At 37.2% G+C, this 27325-nt stretch overlaps 1 protein-coding gene across 14 annotated transcripts in view; it reads left to right on the top strand.

The window, feature by feature from the left end:
* The window catches only part of KDM4C (lysine demethylase 4C), a 308684-nt gene that overhangs the window by 49081 nt on the left and 232278 nt on the right, over window positions 1-27325 (top strand). For 13 of the 14 annotated variants that reach the window (XM_080372288.1, XM_080372287.1, XM_080372289.1 and 10 more), the window contains 2 exons: window positions 7970-8160; window positions 22151-22200. In XM_080372288.1, the coding sequence (XP_080228414.1) occupies window positions 7970-8160; window positions 22151-22200 (241 nt within the window). The remainder of the gene's footprint in view (window positions 1-7969; window positions 8161-22150; window positions 22201-27325) is intronic. The other variant, XR_013924893.1, reaches the window with a different exon arrangement.

Consider the following 27325-nt stretch of genomic DNA (forward strand, 5'->3'; position numbering starts at 1 on the left):
CATGTTATATGTAGAGTTTGGATTTGACCATGAAGTGAGTTAGGGATGGCATCTGAGTTGTAGCGTAACCTAAAGCTGCAGGAAAGCAGCAGGCATAAGCAATCCCAAGATTGTCTGGAGAGCATCAGCGACATTTTCTGACCAAATTTGTCTGCTGGACCTCATACTTAAAAACAAGGGTTTGTGGATGTGAAGGTTCAAGGTAGTCTTGGCTGCAGTGACCATGAGATAGTCGGGTTCACAATCTGAAGAGGCGGTGTCAAGAGAGAAAGCAGGACCACAACCCTGGATTTCAAGAGAGCAGACTTTGGTCTCTTATCTGCTTGGAAGAGTCCTGTGGCATAAGGCCCTGGAGGGAAGAAGCGCCCGGGAAAGCTGGTTGGTACTTGCCTCCTGGAAGTTCAAGAGTGGTCCATCCTAGTGAGCAGGAAGTGAGGCAAAAATGCCAGGGATCTGCATGGATGAGCAAGGAGCTTCTGACAAAACTCAAGCATAAACTGGAAATACGCAGGAGGTAGAGGCAGGGACGTGTAACCTAGGAGGAATATAGAGACACTGTCCACGTATGTGTAAATACAATTGGGAATGTCAAAGCCTACCTGGAAATAAATCTGAGAGGTGATGAAGGCAACAGGAAGGACTTCTGTAAGTGTACTTCAGGGATCAATACTGGGTCCAGTCTTGTTTAACTTCCTTATTAATGACATGGGTGGGGCAGAATTTGCAGACAGTGCAAAACTGGGAGGATCGGCTGATATGCCAGCAGGTCATGCTGCCATCCAGAGGGACCTTGATATGCTGGAGAAATGGGCTGACAGGAACTTCATGAAGCTCAGCAAGGGGAGTTGCAAAGTCCTGCACATGGGGAGGAAAATCCCCAGGTATATGGGGGTATGTGCTGGGTCTGAAGGCTGGAAAGACTTTTTCCAGGAAAGGCCCTTGGGGACCCTGGGAGAGATGCCAAGTTGAACACGAGCCAGCAGTATGCCAATACAGCAAAGGTGGCTGTTGGTGTCCTGGGCTGCATTAGAAGGAATGCTGCCAGCAGGTCAGAGGAGGTGCATTTCCCTTGTAATCAGCACTGTTGAGTCCAGACCTGGAGTGCTGTGCATAGTTCTGAGTTCCTCATCTCTCCCAGTTACAGAGCTACTGGAGAGAGCCCAGAGAAGGGCCAGTAAGATATTGAAAGGACTGGAACATCTCTCATATGAGGGAAGGCTGAGAGAGCTGGGACTGTTCAGCCTAAGGAAGAGAAGGCTCAGGGGGACCTTATCAATGTATGCAAACTTGCAGGGAGAGTGCAAAGAGGATGGAGCCAGGCTTTTATCAGCGGTGCTCAGAGACAGGACCAGAGGTAATGGGCACAAACTGAAATGCAGGAGGTTCCTCTTGAACATGAGGAAACACTTTTTCACTGTGAGGGTGACTGAACCGTGACACAGGTGGCCCAGAGAGACTGTTAAGTTTCTCCATCCTTGCTGAGATAGTCCTACAGATTGTCTGTTGCAGACTACTGTAAGTATAGTTCTTGTATGCCATCCTTTACAGTATTGCACGGGGTTTGGCAAGGTTATGGTAGCAGGAGAGCTACAGAGGTGGCTTCTGTGAGAAGCTGCTAGGAGCTTCCCCTATGTCTGACAGAGCCCATGCCAGCTGGCTTCAGGACGGACTTGCTGCTGGCCAGAGCCGAGCCCATCAGTGAACGTGGTAGTGCCTCTGTGATAACATGTTTAAGATGGGGAAAAAAACCCTGCTGCACAGCAGAAGCAGCAACTGGAGAGGCGTGCGGATATCTGAGAGCAACAGCTCTGCAGATGCCAAGGTGAGCAAAGAAGGGGGGGCAGGAGGTGCTCCAGGTGCCCGAGCAGAAGATTCCCTTGCAGCTCTTGAAGACCATGGTGAGGCAGGCTGTGCCTCTACAGCTCATGGATGACCACGGTGTGGCAGATCTCCACCTGCAGCCCATGGAGGACCCGACGCCAGAGGAAATGGATGCACCTGAAGAAGGCTGTGACATCGTGGGAAGCCTGCATTGGAGCAGGCTCCTGGCAGGACCTGTGACCCCATGGAGAGAGGAGCCCGTGCTGGAGCAGGTTTGCTGGTGGGACTTGTGACTCCATGGGGGACTCACACTGGAGCAGTCTGTTCCTGAAGGACAGTACTCCGTGGAAGGGACCCACTGCTGGAGCAGTTAATGAAGAACCGTGGGAAGGACTCCTGTTGAAGTTCATGGAGAACTCTCTCCTGTAGGAGAGACCCCACCCTGCTGCAGGGGGTGAGTGTCAGGAGCCCTCCCCCTCAGGTGGAATGAGTGGCAGAGGCAACATGGGATGGACTGACCACAACCCCCATTCCCTGTCCCTCTGTACTGCAGGGGAGGTGGTAGAGAACTTGGGAGTAAAGTTAAGCCTGGGAAGAAGGGAGAGGTGGAGGGGAAAGTGTTTTAAGATTTATTTTTTTATTTCTCATTATCCTACTCTGATTTGAATGGTAATACATTCAGTTTTCCCAGGTCGAGTCTGTTTTGCCCTAAATGGTAATTGCTGAGTGATCTTGACCCATATGTTATTACATTTACTTATTACATATCTTGACCAGCTTTTATTACATTTCCTCTCAGCTGTCCAGCTAAGGAAGGGAGTGATAGAGCAGCTTTGATGGGCACCTGGCATCCAGCCAAGGTCAGCCCACCACAAAGATGTACAAGACGTTACTGGGAACCTTAGTGAGGGGACATGGAATGATAACTTTTTAAAATGTAGAAAGTTCTGTGTGTTTTAGCACATGGTTGTGTGACCTGCTTAGTGAATGAGCAAGAGGTTGTGGATGTTGTCTACCTAAAATTTATTAAAGACTTTGACACCATTTCCCACAACATTCCCCTGGAGAAGCTGGCTGCTCATGGCTTGGACGGGTGTGCTTTGCGCTGGGTTAAAAACTGGCTGGATGGCCGAGCCCAAAGAGTGGTGGTGAATGGAGTCACATCTAGCTGGTGGCTGGTCACAAGTGGTGTTCCCCGAGGAACAGCCGAGGCCAGCTGGATGAGGTTCAAGAAGGCTCCGTGCCGGGTCCTGCAGCTGGGTCACAGCAGCCCCACACAGCGCTACAGGCTGGGGCAGAGCGGCTGGAAAGGGCCTGGTGGGAAAGGGCCTGGGGGTGCTGGTCGGCAGCCGGCTGGGCATGAGCCAGCAGGGTGCCCAGGTGGCCAAGGAGGCCAGCAGCACCCTGGCTGGTGTCAGAAGCAGTGTGGCCAGCAGGGCAAGGGAAGGGACTGTCCCCCTGCACTGGGCACTGGTGAGGCTGCACCTCGAACCCTGTGTTCAGGTTTGGGCCCCTCACTGCAGGAGGGACGTAGAGGGGCTGCAGCGTGTCCAGGGAAGGGCAAGGGGCTGGGGAAGGGTCTGGAGCACAAGGCTTGCAAGGAGCAGCTGAGGGAACTGGGGTAGCTTAGCCTGGAGAAAAGGAGGCTGAGGGATGACCTTGTCACTGTCTACTGCTACCTGAAAGGAAGTGTTGGTGTCAGTCTCTTCTCCCAGGTAACAAGGGAGAGGACAAGAGGAAATGGCCTCAAGTTGTGTCAGGGGAGGTTTAAACTGGATGTTAGGAAGATTTTTTTTCACTGAAAGGGTTCTCACGCATTGGAACAGGCTGCTCAGGGAGGTGGTGGAATCACCACCACTGGAGATATTTAAAAGACATGTAGATGTGGCATCTGAGAACATTGTTTAGTGGTGGACTTGGCAGTGTTAGGTTTACTGTTGGACTAGATGCTCTTAAGGGTCTTTTCCAACCTCAATGGTTCTACGATGATGTGAGAGATGTCCTTTCTGTATGACCTCCTTATAGTTGAGATCAATGTAAGTGTTCCTTCACTTAATTTTCAGTTCTAGCATGCATTTTCAGAGTCTCTACTTGCTTCTGTGTTTTTCCCACCCTTCAAAAGGGTACTGCAAAGGAGTGGTTGTGTCTGAACACCCCTCCCCCCCTCCCCCCCGATCAATGAGGGAGACGTTTTATTTCCTAATCTGTTTGTTTATGGTGCAGAGATTCTGTTTATAGTGTTTTTCTGTCTGTATTTTATGCACTTTGATGATGCAATAAAAACCTGGCAGCTTTTTTATTACATTCGTTTGTGTGAGTGAACGGGTGTGTGCAGAGAGGAGTGGGGTGACCAAGCATGAATTTTTCTGTATGTTTCTCCTATTCCTTTTCACTCTGTCCATTAATTAGATTTTTTATTCTTTATTGTTTGAGTTGTTACTTGAGTTGTTTATTGAGTTTAGTTGTTGAGTAAGTCAGAGGGGCTTTTTAATCCTAATTGTAGAACAGATGTCTTGTTTGCCAGGTTAATATTCAAATGAATCCATGAGATAATCACAGAAAAAATTAAACACTGAAAATAGCTATGTGCGTTAACATTTGCATACAGAAATCATGTTCATAAAAATAGAATACATCACACTGTTGGCTACTCTGTTAAAGTGCAAAGGATAGTATCCTCACTGTTGTAAGAACTTTAAAAAAGGAAATTAATAAAAAATAATTTCATTTGGAGCCAATTTTATTCTTATCAGCAAAGAGGTCACTGCTTCAAATGTTAAGCTTCACTTTTTACCAGTATATTGAAAGGTACATTTTTCTTTGTGTCTTGAGAAAAGAATGGATCAGCTCCTTCTAAACTTTGCAAGCACTGAGGTATTTGAGAGCTGCTTGTGAGGTGTCCCATTTTATCTCCACATTGTATTAAAATCTGGTTTAAAGGCTGTTAAAAGTCGTAAGATCTCTTGGTAGTAATTTAATGTAAGCTTGAATCATCTACAAAATTAGTGACAGATTGGAATAGTGGTCTTCTGTGTAAACTGCTATGCACCTTACAGTATTTCTCTGAAGAAATAAAAGGTAAGTCTATTGTGCTTAACAGTGACCATAGATGGTAAGATATTTCAAGCCTGTGTTTCTTTGGTATAGTAAAGAAAGAAAAATAAGTTGTTTTCCATTTCTTTTCCTGATGTTGGATTTTGTGGTAACTGTCAGAGATGACAGGTGTTCTTAAAAAAAATGGCCATCAAAAATGTGGATAAATCAGAAATACTTTATTTACATGATCCCTTGAGATTACTACAATATTCTGATATTATTGTGATATCCTGAGCAGAATAAATATTTGGTATTTTCCTAACGTTATAGTGTCTAAATGTATTTTTGTATTTGTAAAAAACTACCAGCTACACCTCATGGTCATGTAATACGTGTACTGGTCTTCTAGTAGTGGTTGTTAAATACTGCATAGCCTGCTAAAATATACTTCAATTTTGAGAAGCATTGTAATCTATTAGCCCGTTAAACTGCTCTTTTATAGCTCCTGTGATCTTTTTAGTGGGCATTGCTGTTGTAAAGTTAAGAAACGAGTATATAACTATTGGAAAATTTAGAATCTATATTTTACTTAAAAATTCATGTAAGCATTTAAGAATGTTATGGAATATTAGAAAAGATGTCTGTGAGGAAAAGTAACAGTTTTAATAATAATTTGTAATAATTACTTGTAACAATCTAGGCATAAATATCAAGCTGATTTATTACCTTTGTTTAAGTTCAAGAAATGTAGGAAGAGTTAAAATGAATTGGTGTGATTTTACCCTTCCGGCCTATATCAGTGAACATTTCCTTCTGAGCTAAGACTACTTGTCCAAAATAGTCTTCAGGAAGTGGCAGTAGGTCTTATGTCTTGAGTGTAGAGGTTGTGGATTGTTTATTTGGTACATTTGATATTTTGAAGCAAGCTTTCTCTCAAGGATTGTGTTCTGTGGGAAGATTTGCTTTTGTTTTAGGGACAAACCAGTGGTAGATTGCTTGGTGACTAGTTATGACTTGACTTAACAGCATGTGAAAAGATGAGATGTGGTGTTAAAAAAAAGAAAAGAAAGGATGATTTATTCTCTTAAGTAATTCTTAGTACGACAAGAATAAGATTACAGGATGTTATGGTTGCTAAAAGTTCACTTGATTAAAGAAGGTGACTGGATAAATAAATTTAACAGCCCCACATGGGCATTTTACAAATAGAAGGATAACACCTCTGGAGAAACTTCCAGTCTACAAATTGCTGCAGGCTGGAGAGGTATTCTGGGGAACTAACTTCTTTGCTTACACTGTTTCTTGTCTGCATTTGGCCAGTGTCAGAAAGGGTATACTGCCTACATTAACAGTTAATTTTTATCTGGTGTGTTTATTATTGTCTTCTAACCCTGTATGTGTGTCTGTGCCTACATTGTTGAGCCATTGCTCTTTGCTGTATTTATTTGTTTCTCCAAATTGACTGCATAATTTGTGAACAAAGATAAATTTTGTGTGATTTAAAAAAAAATAGAATCTGTAAGTTAACTTGAGGAATAGTTAAAAATGTTTCTTCAAACAAATTTTGTATTTTATAACTCTGCTACCTTGCTGATGAATATGATTTTTAGATTGAAAAGTGCAAATTTTACTAGCATCTTATATTGTGAGTATTGGTGTTTAAGTTTTTATTCTCTGATTAATGATCAGCATCATTATGTTATATTTTAATTTTATATTTCAGGTGCCTTATATGTAACACAAATGCATCAAAGCCAAAGCTTCCATTTAAAAAAAGAAGAACAAAAATGCAATGAAGCCTCCTTTACTCCTTTGTAAAAGTCCCAGATAACTTACAGATAGCTTTTCTCACTTAAGTGAAATAGTGATAGCAGGCAGTTAAACGCTTGTTCAATGAGAAGGTTGAACTTCATACAGAAGTTACCATCTTGTATATCAATTCTAGTGGCTGCATACATAACATGTTCGATATAAAGTCTTAAAACCCAAGGAAATGAAACCTGAGATTATTAAACATTCAGTACTTCTTGCTTTAACCTGTATTCTTTCTTCACCACCTGGCCAACTGTTGAATGTCAACATGTTTCTTGGCATTAAATTGACTGCATCAGGACTGCAGTCTGCCATCAATTTATTCCCTAAATTTAAGTAAGATTACCAGAACTGTGCAGAGTTTATTGATGGAGGATGTGGAACGGGTCATGGTTAAGGGCATGTTGAGGGGCTGTGTTCCCTATAAAGACAGTTGCCTGAATTGAGCTTTTAATAATTCTGATTATATTTTTTGTTTTTCTGACTGCTTGAGTACCAGGTAATGTCTTCCCTGGAGGTGCTAATAATTGCTGTTATAATGAAGTCTAATCTGTTTCTCTTCAGTTTTGTAGCTTTGTTCTTGGTTCTATTGACTTTTTACATGCTGTATTACCTGAAATTAGAATTGTATTTCATGGGTGAATCTGAAATACAACAAAAACTACATGAATGGCTTTCCGAGTGGCTTTTAATATACCAATTTTATAGGCAATAATATAAGGAAATGGCTGAAATCCCATGGAATCAATAGATTTATATTTCTTCTGCAGTACATCATTATGGTTACAAATGCTGCTGAAGTACTGTATTGGTTTTAGTGTTTATACTTTTCTGAGAAATGGTAAATTTATGGATGTAACTTAAATTTTTTAATAATTTTTTATGCTATTGAGTATTACTTTGTAAGTAATGTTAGTAATGTAAGTAAATAAAAAGCATAGATGGGGCCAGTGAAACTTGGTGGCTTCCAGCTATCAGTTCATTAAAGGCTTTGTCTGTAGCTATGATTTCTGTTGTGTATGGTGTTTCAATCCATGATAGATTTGATGTATTAAGTGTTAAGCAGATACGAATGTATGTTCTCTACTTTGAACGTCTCAGACTTCAAACCAGATCTCAGACTTACTAAGGTCAAGAGAATTTTTCTTTAGGTAACTGTCTCCTACAGGTCTTACAAATTTGTATTAATGTACAGTCTTTTGAAGGGTTAGATTAGGTGTGTATCTTTTGACAGAGACTATTATATAAAAATGCATTACTTTATAAATTTATTAACACATTTATTATGTATCTTTTCCAGGGTATTGAGGAATGGAATATTGCCCATCTTAATACAATATTGGATGTTGTAGAAGACTGTGGAATTTCTATTGAGGGTGTAAATACGCCATATCTATATTTTGGCATGTGGAAAACAACGTTTGCATGGCACACTGAAGACATGGATCTCTACAGTATTAATTATGTCCATTTTGGGGAGCCAAAGTCATGGCAAGTATAAATTTTTATGAAAGATGATTTATTTGTTTTTCAGCTGACTAACCAAACAGGTGGGGTACAGTTGCTTTGCAGATAAGCTTTACTGGAAGGCTCAGATAGCAGTTCTGTTGTTTTTGTTTTTTTTTGAAGCTGAGAATGCTATGGAATATGTGGGATTTGTGATGTAAAGAACACTGCAGTAATGAATTACTTTGTTTTAAAGGAAAATATTATTAAGTATCTAAGGCTTGTTTGAGTTCAACAGAAAAAGTTTGCAGTGATTCAATATGAGAAGTTTAGTGAGTTGAGAACCCCAAGACTATTTGAGGGAACTTCTGTAAGGCCTCTTTGGAATCTGTTTCTTTGGTTCAATTGTCCTTTGGGACTGTCTAACATGTTTTGTATTATACGTACATTTAATTGCTTTTTAAAGTCAGACATATTTTCTACTGATAAGTCAGTAGGCCTAGTAGGAGGTAAGAATCGGTGTTAAAGGTACTTCCTAAATATGAAGCTTCTGCTAGCCTTTCTCTGTATTCTTAGATTTTTGATTGAACAACCTTCATTAGAGAGACAAGTAGATTTAATGTTGTATGTATAGATTGTTGCATATGTGTATGTTAAAGCACATGAGAAAAAATGTTTTCCTTTTGATCATAAAATCTTAGGTTTTTTGAAATACCTGTGAAGAGAACATAAAATCATTACAAAGATGGATAAAAGATATGTGATGCTTCGTCCTGTTTTGGCTGTTTCTAGTAACCCAAACTTAAATGAAAAATTTTGTACGGGGGAGTTCCATAAAACTTCATTGGTTATTTTTATACTCATACAAAGACCTGTGCAACATCATGTATTTAAACTAAGAAGGTGGTAATTTGCTCAGCTTCTGGTTCTTAGGGCATTGCTTTTAATTTACCTTCTTTTCTTCTATAGTGGATCTCTTGCATTTAGACAGAGAACGTGAACACCACTTATTATAGTAACAAAGACTATATTTTGAATTGATTAATTATATCTATGTATTTAAATTGCTGCTTTGATAGAATTAGACATACTGACAATGTCTTCTCAGCAGTAAAAACAATATCTTTGTTAAAGATGGATGTAAAGGTAGGTAATTCCAAAATATTCTAAGATGATAAGACAAACTTAACCAAAACAATGATTACATAAAAATTATTTTGGGTTCTTAGGAATTTTAGAAGTGCTATTTAAAGCAAACCACACTGCATATTGTAAAATTTTAAGTGGTAGAGACATTCACTTAAACCCTGGAGTCCTAAGGCACAACTGATAAAGGCTAAGCAAACTTTTTTAAGTTTTTTGAAGGATGTATGAGTTGATAATACAATACATGCTCTTCTGTTTTACAGATACTTAATTACACTTTCAAAGGCACAAAATAATTAAACGCTTTCTAAGAAATAACAGTGGATATGACTTCATTTTCTGGATCTCATTGACCCATGTTTTTAAGAAATGTCATGCTAAAAAAAAGCTGAAGGAAAGACAGTTAAAGATTAATCTGTTACACATGTGCTTTTACTGGGGAAATGCTGCAATAATTTATGCTAATGCTATTCCTGTATCAGTAAAATGTACCTTATGTTAGTGTGATACTCACATAATATTTTTTTCAAAAAAGTGGTGGATGAGTTGAATCTTATGATACAGACAGTAAAGATCTTGTCTGCTCTTAAAAAATTTGATCTGAGTTGACAAGTGCTTCCTTAGGTGAAACCAAATACCCTGGCACGTCCATTAGTAATACATGCTTTTTAATTTTACTGGGTATATATGTTGTTCTTCAAGACAGCCACACTGGTCTTGTGGAGAGCTGAAAACTACTTTATTAACAAGCATGTTAGACAGCACGTTTTTTCTGAATTGTGAGGAGACAACCACTTCCAGCTGAGAGCTGTGATGGGAATGTGTAGGCAGCAGCTAAATCTGACTGCAGTGGCAGTCTTTATGGAATCTGAAGCTTTCGCCCGTATTTAGGCATAGATTAATTTTCATTTTTTCTTACAACCTGTGCAGTTTGACTTCCAAGAGGTACGCAAAGAAATTTATAGTTATGTATACTGATTCCACTATTGACTGCCTCATACGAAACGCAGGGAAGAAGTGTGTCTGACAATGAGTTGCAAAATCAGAACTATGGCTGTTTCTGTGTTTCTGTGTGTATATATTAGTATAATACATATGTTTGCTTCATAGTTAAGTTGCTTGAAAGAAATTGCTAAAGAGAGGATATAATTTGAAGGAGAAAAAGGAATTAAGAAAACTTAGAAGCTCTGGAACAGAGCACTATGAGGGGAGAAGAGAGGGGAATATGGCAATGAAAGATTTGCTGGAAAGAGGAACAGAGTCTATTAAAATTACTTGCAACTTTTCCTTTGCATTTTTTCTGAGGGGAAAAACATTTTGAAGATGGTACCTCATTTTATATCACAGTTTCTTAGAAAAAAAGTCTTACTACCAAGAAGGCCCATGGGTGTGATTGGTGATTTACTTAATAAATTCAGTTTATTCTTGATATACTTCATTGTATATTCAGGGGTGTAGGCCCTGACTAAAGATAACCTGTTTTTGTTTTGTGTAGTAATTTCAGGAATTTTGGCATGTTGAAGTATCAAACTACTCTTCAGAATTAATGCTTAGCATAAGAGAGGTTTTTGTCAATAGATCTATGGGTAAAATACAGATAATGCTTCAATTTACATTTTAAATTCATAAATATTCCCCCCCCCCGATGTTTAGATTTGGAGAATGATTCTGGGTTTATTAAGTATTTGCAAGTGGTACTTAGTCTTTGTGGAGTTTATCCAACTCGTATATAACAGTGGTGTTGATAGGAAATCTTGCAAGTGCTAAAATGATGTAAATCATCTTGAAAAATATTAATAATGAATATGTGAAAGTGTTTACTAAGCAGGCCCAAAGTAATTATTTTTGTGGTGATGTGACTATTTCAAACATAATAATAATTTAGCTCATTTATGCTTTTTAAAACAAATTTAGAGAACAAGAGTAAAGATATGTGGAGAACATATGTAATATTTTACTTCAGAAAGTAATTTTTTTTTTAAATTGTGCTTATTTTGGTCACCTTTTATATCTGATGGTGGAGGTCTGAATTCTTTTCTGCACAAAGAATCGGTTTTTACTTTCTGTTGAGAGGGGCACAGTGTAAACTTGCAGTGTAATACAAACATAATTTACCTATCAATTTGTGATGTTTTCTGTGAGATTCCATCTGGTCTTTGCTTCCAATCTTCTTCTGAAGACTGGTAATGACAAGTAACCATACGTTATGTTAAAAAAGCCTCTCCTGTTTAGTAATGTGTTTCATAAATAACAAAATACCTTTCAGGGTTGGTCAGTCATAAAATAAAGAGGAATATATTACAGAAAGAGAAGATTGTTCTGTCTTTGTGATAATGTCAAGAAAAAAAGACCAGATTATTAAAAGAGAGAATGCTTAGGCAAAATTAGATGGATTAGGAGAGAGATTGGACCCAGCAGTTTATTTGGGTTCGAAGCAGTGTAGGGTAAAATGGATCTGTGGTGAAATTAAAAAATAAAGCAGGTGATTTAGGTTCAGGAATTCTTTTCATGAGTTCAGAGGATAGTGAGAAATTTGATCTCTAGATTGCCTGAAATTTTTGCCATGAGCAACTTCAGTGGTAGCTGTTGATTGACATGGTTAGAAACTGTTTGTATGGATTTGGCAACATAGAATGAGTACCAATAGCTGTTCATCTTCCTTTATGAAGTGGAAAAAATGAGGGAAAATAGGTACTTACATGGTAGGGATTGTGGAAATCTTTTAAACAGGATTCATGTTCTCATTCATGTGAAGGTTTTCAGATTTTGAATCCTAGTAGCAGAGAAAATGGGGTTATGTGTATGGTGGGATAAAAATGCGTGGTGTTCTGATCCTGGTGTTAGGCAAAATTGCAGACAATAAAGGTACAGAAGGGAAAAGAGACTGATGCTGACATTGTGCAAATTAAGAACAAATATTGCAATAAAGTAAATGGGTTAAGAGACTTGTCTGGGTCCTGACAGGCTCTCCAGGTTACATTAATAGGAGTTTCAGTGTGATCAGCAGTTTACGAAGACTGGTCAAAATCTGGCCAAGTGATACAGAGTTCAGCATGAATGGAAGAGTCTTGCTACCTTTGCACAAGTTATGCATACCACTGACAGAACTGACATGTTTCCTAGTTATATTCTATGTCTAAGAAAAATAAGACATGTAGAAAATTACAGTGAAGTGCAAACTTTTAGTTTGAAAAATGGGAGTAATGTATAAAACTTCCATGAGAGGAGCACATTTATGCTCAAATTAGAAAAGGATTAACAAGACTTCCTTCTGCTAATTATCAGAGAAGACAGAAATAAGAGTATTAGGGGTCACATCAATGACTAATGAAAATAGGGATTCTGATTGTAAAAAGGTACCTATAATCAAGCAGTACATTGGTTTGTCAGTAGTCTGAAAGGATTATCATTGTGCTTGAAACGAAGCAATCATTTGGTAGTTTGAATGTTCTCCATAAAGTGGGAGAACTTTATGAACTTCAGAGGAAAAGGAGAGATGTCGTCGTGTGTCCCCCCCCCGTCCCCCCCCGCCTTAGAAGAGGATTTTCTTCCTTGAAGTTTTTAGGTTAAGTTGGGAAATTTTTTAAGTGGTAACAGACTTTGAAATTTCCCATGTCAAAACAGCAAATGTATTAACTTCCTAAATTAAGTTTATGAGATTTCAACTTGTTCATATTTTTAAACTGTATTTATCATGTTTATATATAATAAATATTAATGACCTAGACAGTAGAGAAAATTAGTGTTCCTTATAGAAAGTGGCATGAGATTCTGAGCCCATTGTCTGGAACTAGATAGACAGCATTATTTTAATATAGTGTGGAGGTTACAAATTGCCTGTTACCAGCTGTGAAGCCAGTGAATTAAGTTCATTGAGAAAAATCTGTAAGTTTACTTGTAACAACATTTTATGAGTTTGTAGCTTTGGAATTTTTAAAATAGTAATTAGCAGGAAAAATACTCAGCTGTTGTTCCTCTGTCAATATATAACATAGGCTTTGGGAGAAGTAGTTTGGTTAAGTATTTAGCATCACACAGAATTAGCTTGCAGCTGATGGTGTTATCCATTACCTGTACATGTACCTGGCTATGGAAGAATGGAACACAATATTTCGCATTCTGTTTCTTGTCAGTGAGATGAGAATATTTGGGTGAATAGAAGAGGCTGCTTGTCTGATGACCATCTTGCTTGGGTGGGTAGGTTTTGTATCATAAAGCAATGATTCTTCTTTTTTGATGTGTTTTTATGTTCATACTTTGAATAATACTGTTGTAAAAGTTGCCCCACTTGTAAAACATACCACTTAACTGAGCACCTGACAAGGATCACCAGTTTTTCTTCCATCTATAGTTGTCATGATACTATGCATGTGTTAAAATTAAGTGGATTCAGATTTATGTACTGCCTACACTTAGAAATTTCGGCAGTACTGAGTAACCAATTACCCAGTTGCACAAAAAGCAATACAAGTGACACAACAATCCAACCCACTTCTTTGATTTGAAAGATGCAGTTTGTAAAATGAAGCGTAGGGTCTGTGAAGTCACCAGAAAGGCAGAAAAGAGAATACTACTTTAATGTTTAAATATATTTGGAATTTTCTGTTAGGCTTTACATTCATTTATTGATGATGGTAACTGCCAGTCAAGATGGACTTCTATTCTGCAAGATAGGCTATGGGATAGAATGAATTTAATTTTTTATATTCTCAAAAAAGCCCACTCAAGAAACCAAAACTATACACTTATGTTCCTTGTTTAGAGTATTGATAGATATTGATACTTGAATATTTTTCTCTTGGCTCCCTCATTACTAACTGTGGATAATGTGAATGCATGTTTTGTAACAGTGCTTCTGATATATACCTATATAGATATATTTTTTTTCCCCTCTGCTGATGCCCTTAATGGGGTTGGTCAGTGAAGTATCTGTAAAGGTTTTCCTTGAAGAAGCTTCATGCTTATTTAAATAATTCATTTCTTTATAGCCCAAATGTCTAGCATCTCTGAAAATGTTACTGTGAGTTTTTTCCAGCCATGTGGAATACTATCATGAGAACTACTAAACTTTTCTGGATTGTCAGAGCTTTTTGTTTTTAATCTGGAAATTCACTTTTCTGTTCTTACAGTATGGATTATCCTAAGAGGACTCTTATGTGAAATATTAAGACGCCTATAGACAAAGTAAGGGGAGAGGTTTTCTGCAGTCCTTAGGGGCAAATCATTAAGTGTTTGCACAAACAAATGTCTTGTGAGCTGACTTGTACTTGTTTGTAGATGCCTTAGGAATTTTTCTGTAAAAGTTGTATGTTCTGGGCTTGTAATCTGTGGTAAGGGAGATTGTAGAGAAAATGGAGCCAAACTCTTCTCAGTGATGCACTGACATAACAAAGGAAAGGTAGCAATAATCACAACTTGCAAAAAGGAGCATTTCAGTTTGATAGAAGGAAAAAGTAATTCACAGTGATGTTGTAACAGGTTAATTAGGGAGGCTGCTAAGTCTTAATCTTTGGAAATTTTCAAAGTTTAACTGTATGTTGCCTGCACAAACTGATCTGTCTTTGAAGTTAGCCATATGTTGACCAGGAGGCTGGGCTAGATGACGTTCAGGTCCCTTCCAGCCTAAACTTTTCTATCGTTCTGTGATATTGAATGTTAAAGAAGATGGTGCTTGAAGTTACTTTTCTAATATATAGGTTGACTTGAAAACCAATACTGAATTAAGCTTTTAAGACTCCCAAACCTGTGGGTAAAGTTGCAATTAATTTGCAACCATTTGTGCTGCTAGTTCTTTCTAGTTTGTGTCTACTTACATGTTTTTAGCTATGAGGTACAGTTTTCTTAATCTGTATTCTGAGAAATATAAAGCTCTTGAAAATATAGAATTAGAGAAAAAGAGGACCTTACCTTCCCCCATTCAAGTGCAGCAACAAGATCAGCCTGATAAATAACTTTCAGCTCTCACTTTGAAGGTCAAGAAGAAGCTACGTTCTTCTCTTTGACCAGAAGTTTGGGTTGTTATTTTTTCACTGGGTTTTGCACTGTTACATTTGCTATCAGCCATTTAGGTACTGGAATACCTAAATACTGTTTATTTTGCATAAGCTGTAAGTCTACAATATATGTGGCCATTTATTTTCTAACTGAAGTGTATAGGTTAGAGAAGGAAGTTTTCAAAAGCTAATGAACAATCTCCTGAACTACCTTGTCTGCTGATCTGTGGGTTTTGATGCTTTTAGTGATGGAAGGAACAGACTACTTCATATTTCAGCTTTGTAGTTTCAGGAGAGCTAAGCAGAGCTACTGTAGTAAAGATTCTGTAGTAAAAAACGCAACTTCTTTGCAATGATGACTAGAAAAATGTTATTCATGTGGTGCAGATTTGCATAATTACTTCCTGAGACATAGACAGAAAGACCAGATTTAAGAAATCTGACTGAATTTTTATATTCGTATTGATTGTTCCAGTAAAATTGTGTTATAATTGTATAGGTTTTTGTCTTTAATACATTTTACTGTGCAAGCTCAATGACTGTGTTTTTATGTTCATTCATAGATGGAAATTTATTTTCATTTTATTAAAATTTTGAAGGTTATTACATGTATTAATAACCTGAAATGCTTTCGAGGTCAAGAGACCCCATCTGTTGAACTTCACCCCGCTGCCTGCCTCCCCCCCCCCTTTGCTTTTTTTTTTGTTGTTGTTTGCGTTGATTTTTCTTTTTTTTTTTTTGGGTGGGGGGGGTTTGTCCTGAACATTAGAGGAATGCAAGGCAGGTCAGCTGTGAAAATCAGAATATGACTGACAGTTCATATAATTTTGTGCTGACCCATAGAATTTTGTACTGACTTACAGGAAATCTATTTTACTAGTTAACCTTAGGTTTTTTTTCTTAATAAGGAAAAATACAGGTTTTATTTTCTGTTCTTGGAAACTAGGGACTTGTCACCACATAGTCATCATTCTGTGATGCTATTACAGCTTGCATTTTCCATCTTGGGAGCGATGATATGAGGTCCTCGGAAAAAGAAAAAGAATTCTGAGATCTTTATATTCATGTATCTATTATTATCATTTAGCTCCACTGCTTTTCTTGCTATGAAAGCAAAATTCACCTTCTGTGGAAACACATAGACTAAACTAAAAGCATGTGACTCATTCTGGTGGGATGTCCTTGGCTGTCATACAATTACAGCTATTCAATTCACAGAGCACGTTGCAGGTACTTAGGATTTTTGGCATTCTTTGCAGCCAATGAAGACAAATTGTCCTTTTTCCTCTTTCTAATGCAGTTTCCCTGAGGGAGTAGTTTGATTTAATTTCCAACTTGAATATGTCTTGATTTTCATGTTGGAACAAGCTTGGTGATAGAAGCTTTTTCTAGATTTATGGTGGATGCTGATGGTTGAAGAACACTTAGTTTTGATAGTTTGTGTAGGTCTTGCTGAAAAAATTTGAAATTCTGAAGCAGTGCTGCTGAAAAATGCATTAGTAAGAATCTTGGCTAAAGTCTGATTTATTTATTGAAGTTTATTTAAACAGTACTTAATGCTAAGTGGATATTAGTCATGGCCAACCTACAGTCATGTTTCTGTGGTTAATTAAAGGTGAAAGAGAGAATCGTAAGTACACACCAAGTCTGTACAGTGGAATAAAGAGAAATGGAAGACCTAATTCAGATGCAGATGAAAAATGGGATCACCGTGTTTATTTTTAGCTGCAATAGTAGATTATGAAGGATGCTTTCAAAAGTTCTATCTAAAATTTTGTTTCATAAAACACAACTGTAATACTTAATGTTATGCTGCAGTTAATTTTTCTAAAGTAAATACTCTTATATCAGTATTTTAAAAACAAGATAGTAGTTTTTTAACTTGAGGTTACAAAAAGAGAAGCTTCAATGCTAAATTATGAAAGTATGGATTCAATTAATGTATTAATATTTATAATATACTTATTAATATAAATAGCAATGATTTTCAGTAATTAATACCAATCAACATTCTTAATAATGTGAAAACATTTTAATCACATACAATTGCATTTATTTAATTTTACTGACATTATAGTTCAGATTATTTGCTACTTCTGTGAAGTTATTACAGAAATTCTGATTGGTTTGTGATATATTTTCTCACTACTTGGACATTTTTTTTGAGAAGGCCCAGGAGGACATTTCAGAATGGAGCAAAAATACAGTTGATCATTTCTTCCTTGCTCTTACAGGGGTTTTATGATTAAAAATGTACAGATACTTGTTGCATTATTCTTGAAGGACTTAGTAGCTGTGGGCTGAAAGTGTTTTGTTTCAGTCCGATCTTTGTAAGAAGCTTTGGTAGCTTCTACTGTAAAAATTCTCATATCTCAATTTTATTTATTTATTTATTTTATTCCTGACCTTGTAGAAGTTACAGCTAATCAATCTATGTGGTGAATTGCTTCTGATCGTGAAGCAATGCTAGAATTACTTAAATAATATGTTCATTACTATAAATTGACAAGCAACTATAGATAAATAGGAAATCTGTTTTATGAAAACTTGGTTTAGCAAAGAGCCTTAAAGTAATGAGCTATGATACCATGCTTAACTTCTGGGCTGCTCATTCTAGGAAGTATTTCAGAAGCCTGAATTAAGCCCTGAGGTTCTGCATACTGTAGATGGGTGAAACTAGATGCTTCATAATAGTGTTAGAGCAAGCGTGTTGAATTGGAGAACTGTCAAATCTAGCCAGTAGGCAGATCTAAAAAGAGGGGGATTTTGAAATTTTTATGCATGATAATGTCACGGACAGGCCCAGGAGCACTATTACAAACATGTAATCCCAAGTTATATACAATGTTTTTACCAGTAGCTGAGCTAAAATGAGCTTTTCCAAATTAAGACTGGAAAGCTTGACTTTTTAACAGTTGCAGTATGCAGATATGGGAAAGAGGCAAAGATGATTGAATAAGAAAATAAATATAAAGCCTAGCTTTTCAACTCGGCTGCTTTCCTGTATTCTACCCTGGCATTACATTAATATAATGGTATTTCTGATCAAAATTTATTTTTGAACTTTTTCCTCCTTTCCTCCAGTCTCATTTTGATATCTGTATAGAAATTAAACCTTCTTAGTTTGCTTTTTGAATATGCAGGAGCTTTAAGTGGTTTGTTTTTCATGGCCTACAGTCATTATCAAAAGAATCAAATGGTTATATCATACTGTAACCAGGGAAAGGGTTAGAAATGTACAAGAAATCATGCCCTGGCATGATTTCAAAATACTTGTTGACAGTTCATAGAAGTGTTTTTAGTCCAGTGTTCCATAAGCACTTTTTATACAGCAGAATTATTTGGTTTTGTCTAATGTTTCTGCAACAATCTCTCAAAAGGAAATTAGAAATAGTTGATACTTCTGTGGAGGTACAATATTACTTTGCCTTATGTCTTCTGAAATGTTTATTAGTTATTTCTCCTTTTGAACCCTGTAATTTTGTTCTGTGTTTTCTTTTGAGTTAAGCACTTTCATCTGTGGTCCACATGCTTTTTGTTAATAACTTCAAGTAGAGTTGTACTAAAGATTCCAGTTTGGGCTTAAAGGAAAATGAAAGGAGAGGAAGCATTTTTTAAACCATGTTGTTATATGGCTGCATCTCTGTGCAACATCCGAACATTCCTAATTAAACTTGAATAAAATCCATATTTTATTTTTTCCTGTTACTGGATTCTCTTTGTTTGCCATGCAAGGTGAAACTTCTATTTTACTGTAATGAACTAGCAGTTGTTGAAAAAATAAATTCATTCTCATAGAACAGAAACTGTAAAGGTAAAAGTAACTCAAAGGGTATTTAGGTTTTGCATCTCAGTATAAAATCAAATCAAATAGTAATGAAAATATTTACTAAAAATAAGCAGGTTGTGAATTGTTATTTTCAGCTAAGTTCCCAGAACATTGTTTTTTCATTTCATGAAGTCAGCTGTCCTAATTGTCACCAACCATGTTTTCTGAGCTAAAGACAGGACTGAGTGATAACTGCTGTTGGACAGACTACTGTCTGTTATTGCCTCTGCTGGGGTTTTGAAGATTATAGGTAGAACCAGGAACTTGCATTGTCACTAGTTCACGAAGAAATGGTGAATGTTATTGTCCAAGACTGAGATTCTATTTATAATTAAAAAAAAAAAAAAAAAGAGGCAGAGGAGTTATGATCTTATTTGAAGTACACTAAGAAATTCTGTGGTAGGATTAATCTTGATAACATATATATTGTCTTCATAAACAAAGTTAATGGCTTAGATTTAATGTTTATTACTTATTTGTAATTATCTTGTTGCCACTATCAGGGCAATTAATTATGTATTTCAGAAGATATTTTTGAACAATACTTGAGAAGTATATGTACTATAAATTTTTCTGTCTTTGTAGTATGACTAGCAATGAACACTGACTTTTCAGCTTTTGTCTCTCTTTTCATAATTACTATGTCTTCCTGAACTAACAAAATTAAAATGTAGTTAGCATCAACATTTCCCGTTTTATCTCTTCTTTTTTTGTCCATTTCTTTGCTTGTTATCTGAGAAACATTCTCTTTGCCTTGTAGTGATTTAGCATTTAATGACCATTACATCTTCCTTTTTAAGAAGGCTGACCTTAAAGTGTGGGAAGTAAAACAAACGTTAGTGGCTGTTTGATAATGTAGCCAAAAGGAAGCTGGACACAAGATGATGAAAAATATTTTTCCAGAAGCTTTTAACACTGCTGAAGTTCTCATATGAGCTAACTATTGAGACTAAGAGTGAATGCTTTTTTCTCCTAGTGACCTGAGTTTGGGAGTTTATGTTTTGTGTTCTGTACCAGTAGTGCAGGGATCTTACACAACTAAGACTCGTGTCACTGTTATTTGACTGATAGCCAAGGCAAGTGCGTATGTGTTAAAAAAAGCTCAGTTTTCTAAGACATTGTGGTAGGATTGAACCCTGAAGGGCCTGGAGATCAACTTTGGGGCTTCTCATGTCTGATAGTCTAAAGATGGTCTCCTTTCCTTTGTCCTTTTCTTAGCTGTGAGGAAAGAGCAGTGGCAACAGTGGAAAGAAATTGAGGAGTAGAAGTTACCACAGACCCCAAATGAAGACAATGATGAAAAGCACTAGCTTGCATTGAATGAATTATTGCTTGAGAATTTTATTATAGCTAAATAAACAGCTATAGCCCAGCTAAACTGCGTCCCATTTTAACTTTCCAAGAGAGATCTCATTGTCCTGTTTTGCATTTTTATAATAGTGATAAGTACTTACATATTTACATGTACAAATGGAAGGATGTGGCTGCGGCTTATCAAAAAACTGTAGTAACATGTGCTGTTGGAAGAGTAACTCTTTATGAAGAATAGCAGTCCAGTTAGAGACAGGTGTAAAGCAAAGTCTCTAGTTTTGAAGGTTTCATTAGATATAAATGCTGTCTGTTCATGTTTTACTTTATGGAGTTGTGTATTTAATGACATGCGGCACAGTATAGAATGCTGTACATAGCATTTGTCTCCACTGGTCTGTGAAAGATGCAAACCTATAGTTTAGATTACTTTGTATACACTGATGTATGTGTAATACAGAGTGGAGAAGAGGCACAAACACTTTTGAAGTACAAGTGGAGAGAAATTTCAGTTTTGTAAGACTGAAATTCTGATTAAGACTGTAGACATTGAGCAGAGTTAAGCTGAAAGTCTTTGTTTAATATCATTTGTAGCGTGTTGTCAGTAGGCGTATTTTGCTACAGGTCAGCTTAGAGCATTGACTTTTGTGCTGGGAGGGTCTTGCCTCTAGGTAGGAGTTTCAGTTGTAATAGAGTAAAATTGTGTGTGTGCAAATGAGACCTTGAGGTAGGGGGCTGTTTATTTCTTGTGCAAAATGGGGGGCCTGGGGTCCTTCTCTTGTTATACTGAGTAAATTGTCAGGGCACGTTAATGAAACTTGTGCTTACAGTGTAGTAAAAGAAAAAGGCAGTATGTTGACTTAGTTTGAAAACATGGATTTGGACTATGTTGTACCACTGAATATGCATTTTCTCCTTTTGTGAGCTGTATTTTTTTATGGAGAAGAGTGAATCTAATGCTGTTGCAACTTTAGACGGAAACAAATGCCTGTTATATTGAAGCTGTTACAGTCAATAATGAAGCCTAATTAATACATCCAGTATATCTATGAACATGTGAATAACAGTGTTCATAAAAGCAGAAAGAAACATTAAAAATAACATGAGGTTAATTCCAGTTCTTTTGGGCTGTTACTGACTCATTGCAGATAGCATAAGGAATCTTTAAAAAATAATGTATTGTAAGAACAGAGTGATTCCAAGATATGTACATTTCTTTAAAGAAAGTGGATTCATTAAATAATTTTTAATGCTAACTGAAATGATTTTACAAAGACAAGTAACCCCTTTATTCCACAGCATTGGTTATAGGAAAAAATAGAGGTGTTTAATGCTTATGTTTTTCTGTTGAACTCTTGTGTCTTGTGAAGCATAGTAGAAGTCAAACAAATTAAACCTATATAAATTAGACTTATTTTATCTGTTTTTGTTTCATTTGCAAAATGAAAGTAAATGTGTTTTTTTTTTTAACTGGACTGGTGTGATCATACCAAATACTGTCAATATGCATGGTTTTAAACTGAATATATCATTCTTGAACTACATATTATAATGTTTAAACTAGAAATAAGCTAAAATATTTTTCTCAAAAAAACCCTCTGTATTTTTTCCTGATAAATTGGTATATTTTTATTGTGTAATTTTTCAGGCTTTAATATTTTTGGCTTCTGTATTTTTAGACATTTATCATACATGAATCATGGCTTTTGTAGTAGTTATGTCTTTAAGCATTTCATCCTTTTCTTTATATGAATTTTAGGTATGCTGTTCCTCCAGAGCATGGGAAACGGCTTGAAAGACTAGCTCAAGGTAATATCTTCAATATATCCATATGAAGATGTTTGAAGGACAAACCTCCAGCAGAGTGGAAAACATTGTCCTTGACTCACCTTACTGTGTTTTATTACTTGGTGTTATGTGACTTTTATCAATCAGTGGTATGATTGCAAACAAGGAACACTTTCTAGTACTCTGAGGAATTCTTAAGAAACAAAATATTTTTTTTTCTTTTAGAAGTTTATTTTGTACTGACATATTTATGTTAGGAAAGCAAGGCTTAGTATTTTCTTGTTTATTAGCTTTAAATTGCTAGTATCTTTGTCTCCTCTGTGCCCATGCTTCTTCTTGTCATAGCATCTTGATAACTTTTGAATCTTCTTAGCCAAATTTGATGCAAAGATAAAAATATTGAAGACAGCTGAGTCTCCAGAATTTTCATGAAAGTTAATGGCTGGGTAGAGGATGTGAACCTGGTTAGTACCTCTGGGAAGAGGGGAAGCAGACAAGATGTACCAAGACTACGTCTTATTTTGTAGCAGCCTGCTGGCCAGTAAGCAGGTATATAAATCCAGTTTAGCCAAAGCATGTACTGGCTTTTGCCCCCAGAACTGTGAGGAACATCTATTGAAAAGGAGCAGATGTTGGTGTAAGGTTTAGATCTAAGGGACAAAAATCACTAGTCTATAGGAAAATTCTTCTCACATAGTAATTTTCTTTATTTTCAGTAACACTGTATTTCTGTTTTTGTTTATAAATTAAGAGTGCAAGTTCTGAAAACTAGAATAGACATGTTTCTTGGTGTGGCAGCCCATGCTTTATACCTATTGAAAGCTGGTAATTAGATATTGTGTATGTGGTGGTTTGACCCTGGCTGAATGCCAGGTGCCCACCAATGATGCTCTATGACTCTGCTCCTCAACCAGACAGGGAGAGGAAATATAAAAAAAGGCTTGTGGATCGAGAGAAGGACAGGGAGATCACTTAGCAGTTCATGTCATGGGCAAAACAGACACGACTTGGGGAAAATTAGTTTAATTTATTACTGTTCAAATCAGAAAAACCACCTTCCCTGCACCTCTCCCTTTTTCCTGAGCTTGACTCCCGATTGCTCTATCTCTTGCCCTGCAGCAGCACAGGGGATGGGTAATGGGGGCTGTGGGCAGTTCATCATACGTTGTTTCTACTGCTCTTTCTTCCTCATACTCTCCCCTGCTCCAGCGTGGGGTCCCTCCCATGGGACCATGCGCTTCCATGTGCTTCTCCAGTGTGAGTCCTCTTATGGGCTGCCGTTTTCCACACACTGCTCCAGCTCGGGTCCCTCCCACAGGGTGCTGTCCTTCAGTCACAGACTGCTCCAGCACGGGTCCCCCATGGGGTCACAAGTCCTTCCAGCAAACCAGCTTCAGTGTGGGCTGCCCACGAGGTCACAGCCTTTTTCAGGCCTCCACCTGGTCTGGCGTGGGGTCCTCCATGGGCTGCAGGTGGAGACCTGCTCCACCATGGACCTCCATGGGCTGCAGGGGCACAGCCTGCCTCACCATGCTGGGGAATCTCTGCTCGGGTGCCTGGAGCACCTCCTTTCCCTCCTTCTTCACTGACCTTGGTGTCTGCAGAGCTGTTGCTCTCCCATGTTCTCACTCCTCTCTCCTGTTGCAGGTTTTTTTTTTGCACAGAGGCACTGCCACTGTTTCTGATGGGCTCTGCCTTGCCCGGCGGTGGGTCCATCTTGGACCTGGCTGGCATTGGCTCTGTTGGATGTGGGGGATGCTTCTAGCAGCTTCTCACAGAAGCCACCCCTGTAGCACCCCCCATTACCAAAACCGTGCCATGCAAATCCACTACAGTGTATCAGGACCATATTCTGAAGATTTTTGTGCATTTTCTTTTCATACACATTTTCTGTGCATATAGGTGCATGACTTTTTCTGACCTATTTTTAAACTGCTGTTGAGAATAGTAAGATGGTATGTATCACTGATATGTGAAAGTCAGGACCTGTGAACTTGCAAACCTAAAAACATGTCTCAGAAAGATGGATTTCAGCCAGGATAATTACATTTATTATTCCTAAGTTTCCCATTTTTTCAGTTGGTAAAGCTGTCACTCATTTTTTTTGCTTTCCAGATTCTGTCTCCAACTCATGAAGTATAGAACTCTTCATATGCTTACCTTGAAGCTTTTGTTTTTTACTGGCAAACAAATTGATACATGTTGTAGACTGGGCAAGTAACACTGACATATGGTAGAATCATTCAATGCTATTTTTTAGGATCTACAGGAAATGAGCAAGGAGTCATAGGAATAGAAAATCAGAAAAGTTTCAGAGAGGGACACTAGGACTGGTGAAAATTTTGCCTTTTTATTTTAATAATTGTTAGTAAGCTCTAACTTTTCAATCTGAGAGTATCAAATGAAGGGAGGGGGTGTGTGATAAAGACCTGTCATGACTTAGCATGGAAAAAGTGACTAAAGAGTGTTTGCTGGGTCTTCCATTACAGCTGGAGACTTGAAAAGTCTTACCAGGTTCAAAACACAAACAGGAGGAGCTGACTCCTTTGACAGCATGAACTCCTCACTGTCCATGGTGGATTCTAAAATTTTGCATGGATTAAGGGGGGAAACTGGACAACACTAGCAAAGAAATCTGTTAGAGGAGTGTAGGAACTGCATCTGCCTTTGGAATTCTTGGAGCAGCAACTTGTTGGTACTACGTTACTCAGAGGAAGCAAAGATTTCATGCTGTATTTAGACATTTCTCAGTACATCCACTTTTGACATTCACTGGGAATGAGATCTTTGGGTAGATAGAGTTTTCATTTGATGTGGTATGGTTGCTCTGGCATTTATTATAGATTTCATATTGATGGATTGTAGCTGTGCAGTGTTTTAAAGCTATTTGGGTTTAAACATTCTGTAATAACTGTGTGTCAAAACTTTTTTTGAGATGGAGGGAAGAGAATGGGCAGTTTCAGCAACACTTGCTCACTCCTAAAAATTAATGGCATTGAGGTGTGGCATTGAGGCATGGAATTGTTCGCTGTGAGCTGAAACAACCTTCACAATTTTCATGGAGATACCCTAATTTCCCCAGGTAATTGGAGTAACCTGTACAAAATCAGGAAGTAGGTAACTTTTGAAGATGCATGCTTTGCTACCTGAGAACTTTTGAAGTCACTTAATGTGAACTTATATAGTTTAAGAAAGTATGTTAGAAAACTGTGGCCTGAAGTGCTCTAGACCTCTTATTGCTGATAATGTTGGCCTAATACAGTAAGAGGTATGGGATGTAATGCATGGGGAGAAGTGGAAAGCTCCACAAAAGCACTTGGTCAGAAGCCAAGAGTTAGACTGGGGGAACAGTGTCTTAGTGTCCAAATGCCAGAGTCGGAATTGGACAACAGGCTAAACGGGATTTGCTACATCAATCTCAGCCAGTGTAATGGTTCTTAGGTCGAGAACTGCTGGAAGAAGGTAGTACAGAAAGGCATCTGGCTTCTCCTTGATCCTTACTGATCGCTATATTTAAAGAAATTGTGTAGGCATGTCACTCAGCCTTGATCTGTGCACATCTGCATGGAAGCAACTTGTCTACTACTGCTACTAATTGTATGTTAGTCCAATTAAAAAAAAAGTGTGGTGAATGGAAAACTACTTTCCTTGACAAATTATGTATCATCAAAACAATTATTTTTGTTTCAGAACAATGTTTTGAATAGTAAATAGCAAATAAAACATAGAATCAGATACTAAACAGTGAAGATAAAATTTCAGATAGTTGTTTATTCCATTATATTCAATGAATGAAACTGGATTTTTGTAGAAAAACTAAATACTCATAATATTTTTATTGTAACAGCAATATAAGATAGTAGAGTTAGTTTCACAGACAACCCTCTCTGACATTTTCTAAGTTTTTAGTATTTGGCTATGTCTTCTGTGATGTTTTTCTGTGAGTATGGTGTTTCCATGATAGTTTTGGTCTAGCTAATAGCTTAGAATGGAATGTAGAAGATGATGCAGTAGCTCTTAAGAATAAAGATTATGGGGTTTATGCTCAATTGGACTTACACATTCGGTTTTGGTGCGTTTCTTTGTTTCTTTGTTTGTTTTTGGAAACTAATTCTTTTGATTATTTCTGTGCTGTGGAGGTTAAGACCTCTGTGATCTTCTACTTTGCAACTGCTGCCTGCTAATATACAGTCAGAGTTTTGTAGTCAGGTATCTTAAAAAAATGAAAATGTAAAGCAAGGTGCATAGCTGCAAGTCACTTAATAGTAAACAATAATAAAATATAGTGTAAATGAGACCTTCATGCTTAATTACATGTGCATTGAAAATATTTTTAATCATTTTTGCATAAGTACAACATCTGAAGAAAAAAAATAAGTAGTTTATTCAAGAAGGTTAGCTCTGATGACCAGGTGCCTACTGAAGTAATCAAATACTCCTAAATAATTAAAATAATAAAATAATGTATTAAATGTGACAGGTTGTCTAAGTCAAGGCAGAAGTTGATACATAAAATTAAAGGAAGGCTAGAATATTTTCCATTATTTTGTCTGCACATTGCAATTTCCACACACCTTTTGTGCATGAATGCTTTCATTTTTGCTTTCCATTGAAGTCTTGATTGACTGTGGCACCTACAGATACTTTATCTGAAAGACATTAGACTTGCATCTAATAAAGACAACAATTTGAATTTGCCCTTCAGCTGCTTTCTTATTTATGTAGGTTTTTTTCAATTTTATATAGATGTAAATGTAATAAAAATCTCAAGTGAGCTGTTAGCTGCAGTTTCTATACTTGTTATGTTAATCTGTAGTACCATGGTATTCTTAAGGATTCTTTGTTTCACAAAATGGGTTAGAAAATAAAAAGAATAGAAGCAGAGTGGCAAATCAGAAATTACAGTTTGAAGGATTTTCAAGATCTTTGAATAGGTGATTTAATCACAGTAACTGTTTTAGAGGGGAGATGACATCTGTGGTGTTCAGTTATGTTAAAGAAGAAACTAAAGTATACTATATTGTGAATGTGGAGAGGTGTTATAAAAACTTTGTATCGTGTATAGTATCAATTAATTCCTTTAATGCCAAAATCATTACCTGTTATGTATGAAAACAAGTGTAAATAGTTGTTGAAATGAAACTAG

The sequence above is a fragment of the Falco punctatus genome (assembly GCF_963210335.1).
Source record: "Falco punctatus genome assembly, chromosome: Z".
In the NCBI taxonomy this organism is placed as follows: domain Eukaryota; kingdom Metazoa; phylum Chordata; class Aves; order Falconiformes; family Falconidae; genus Falco; species Falco punctatus.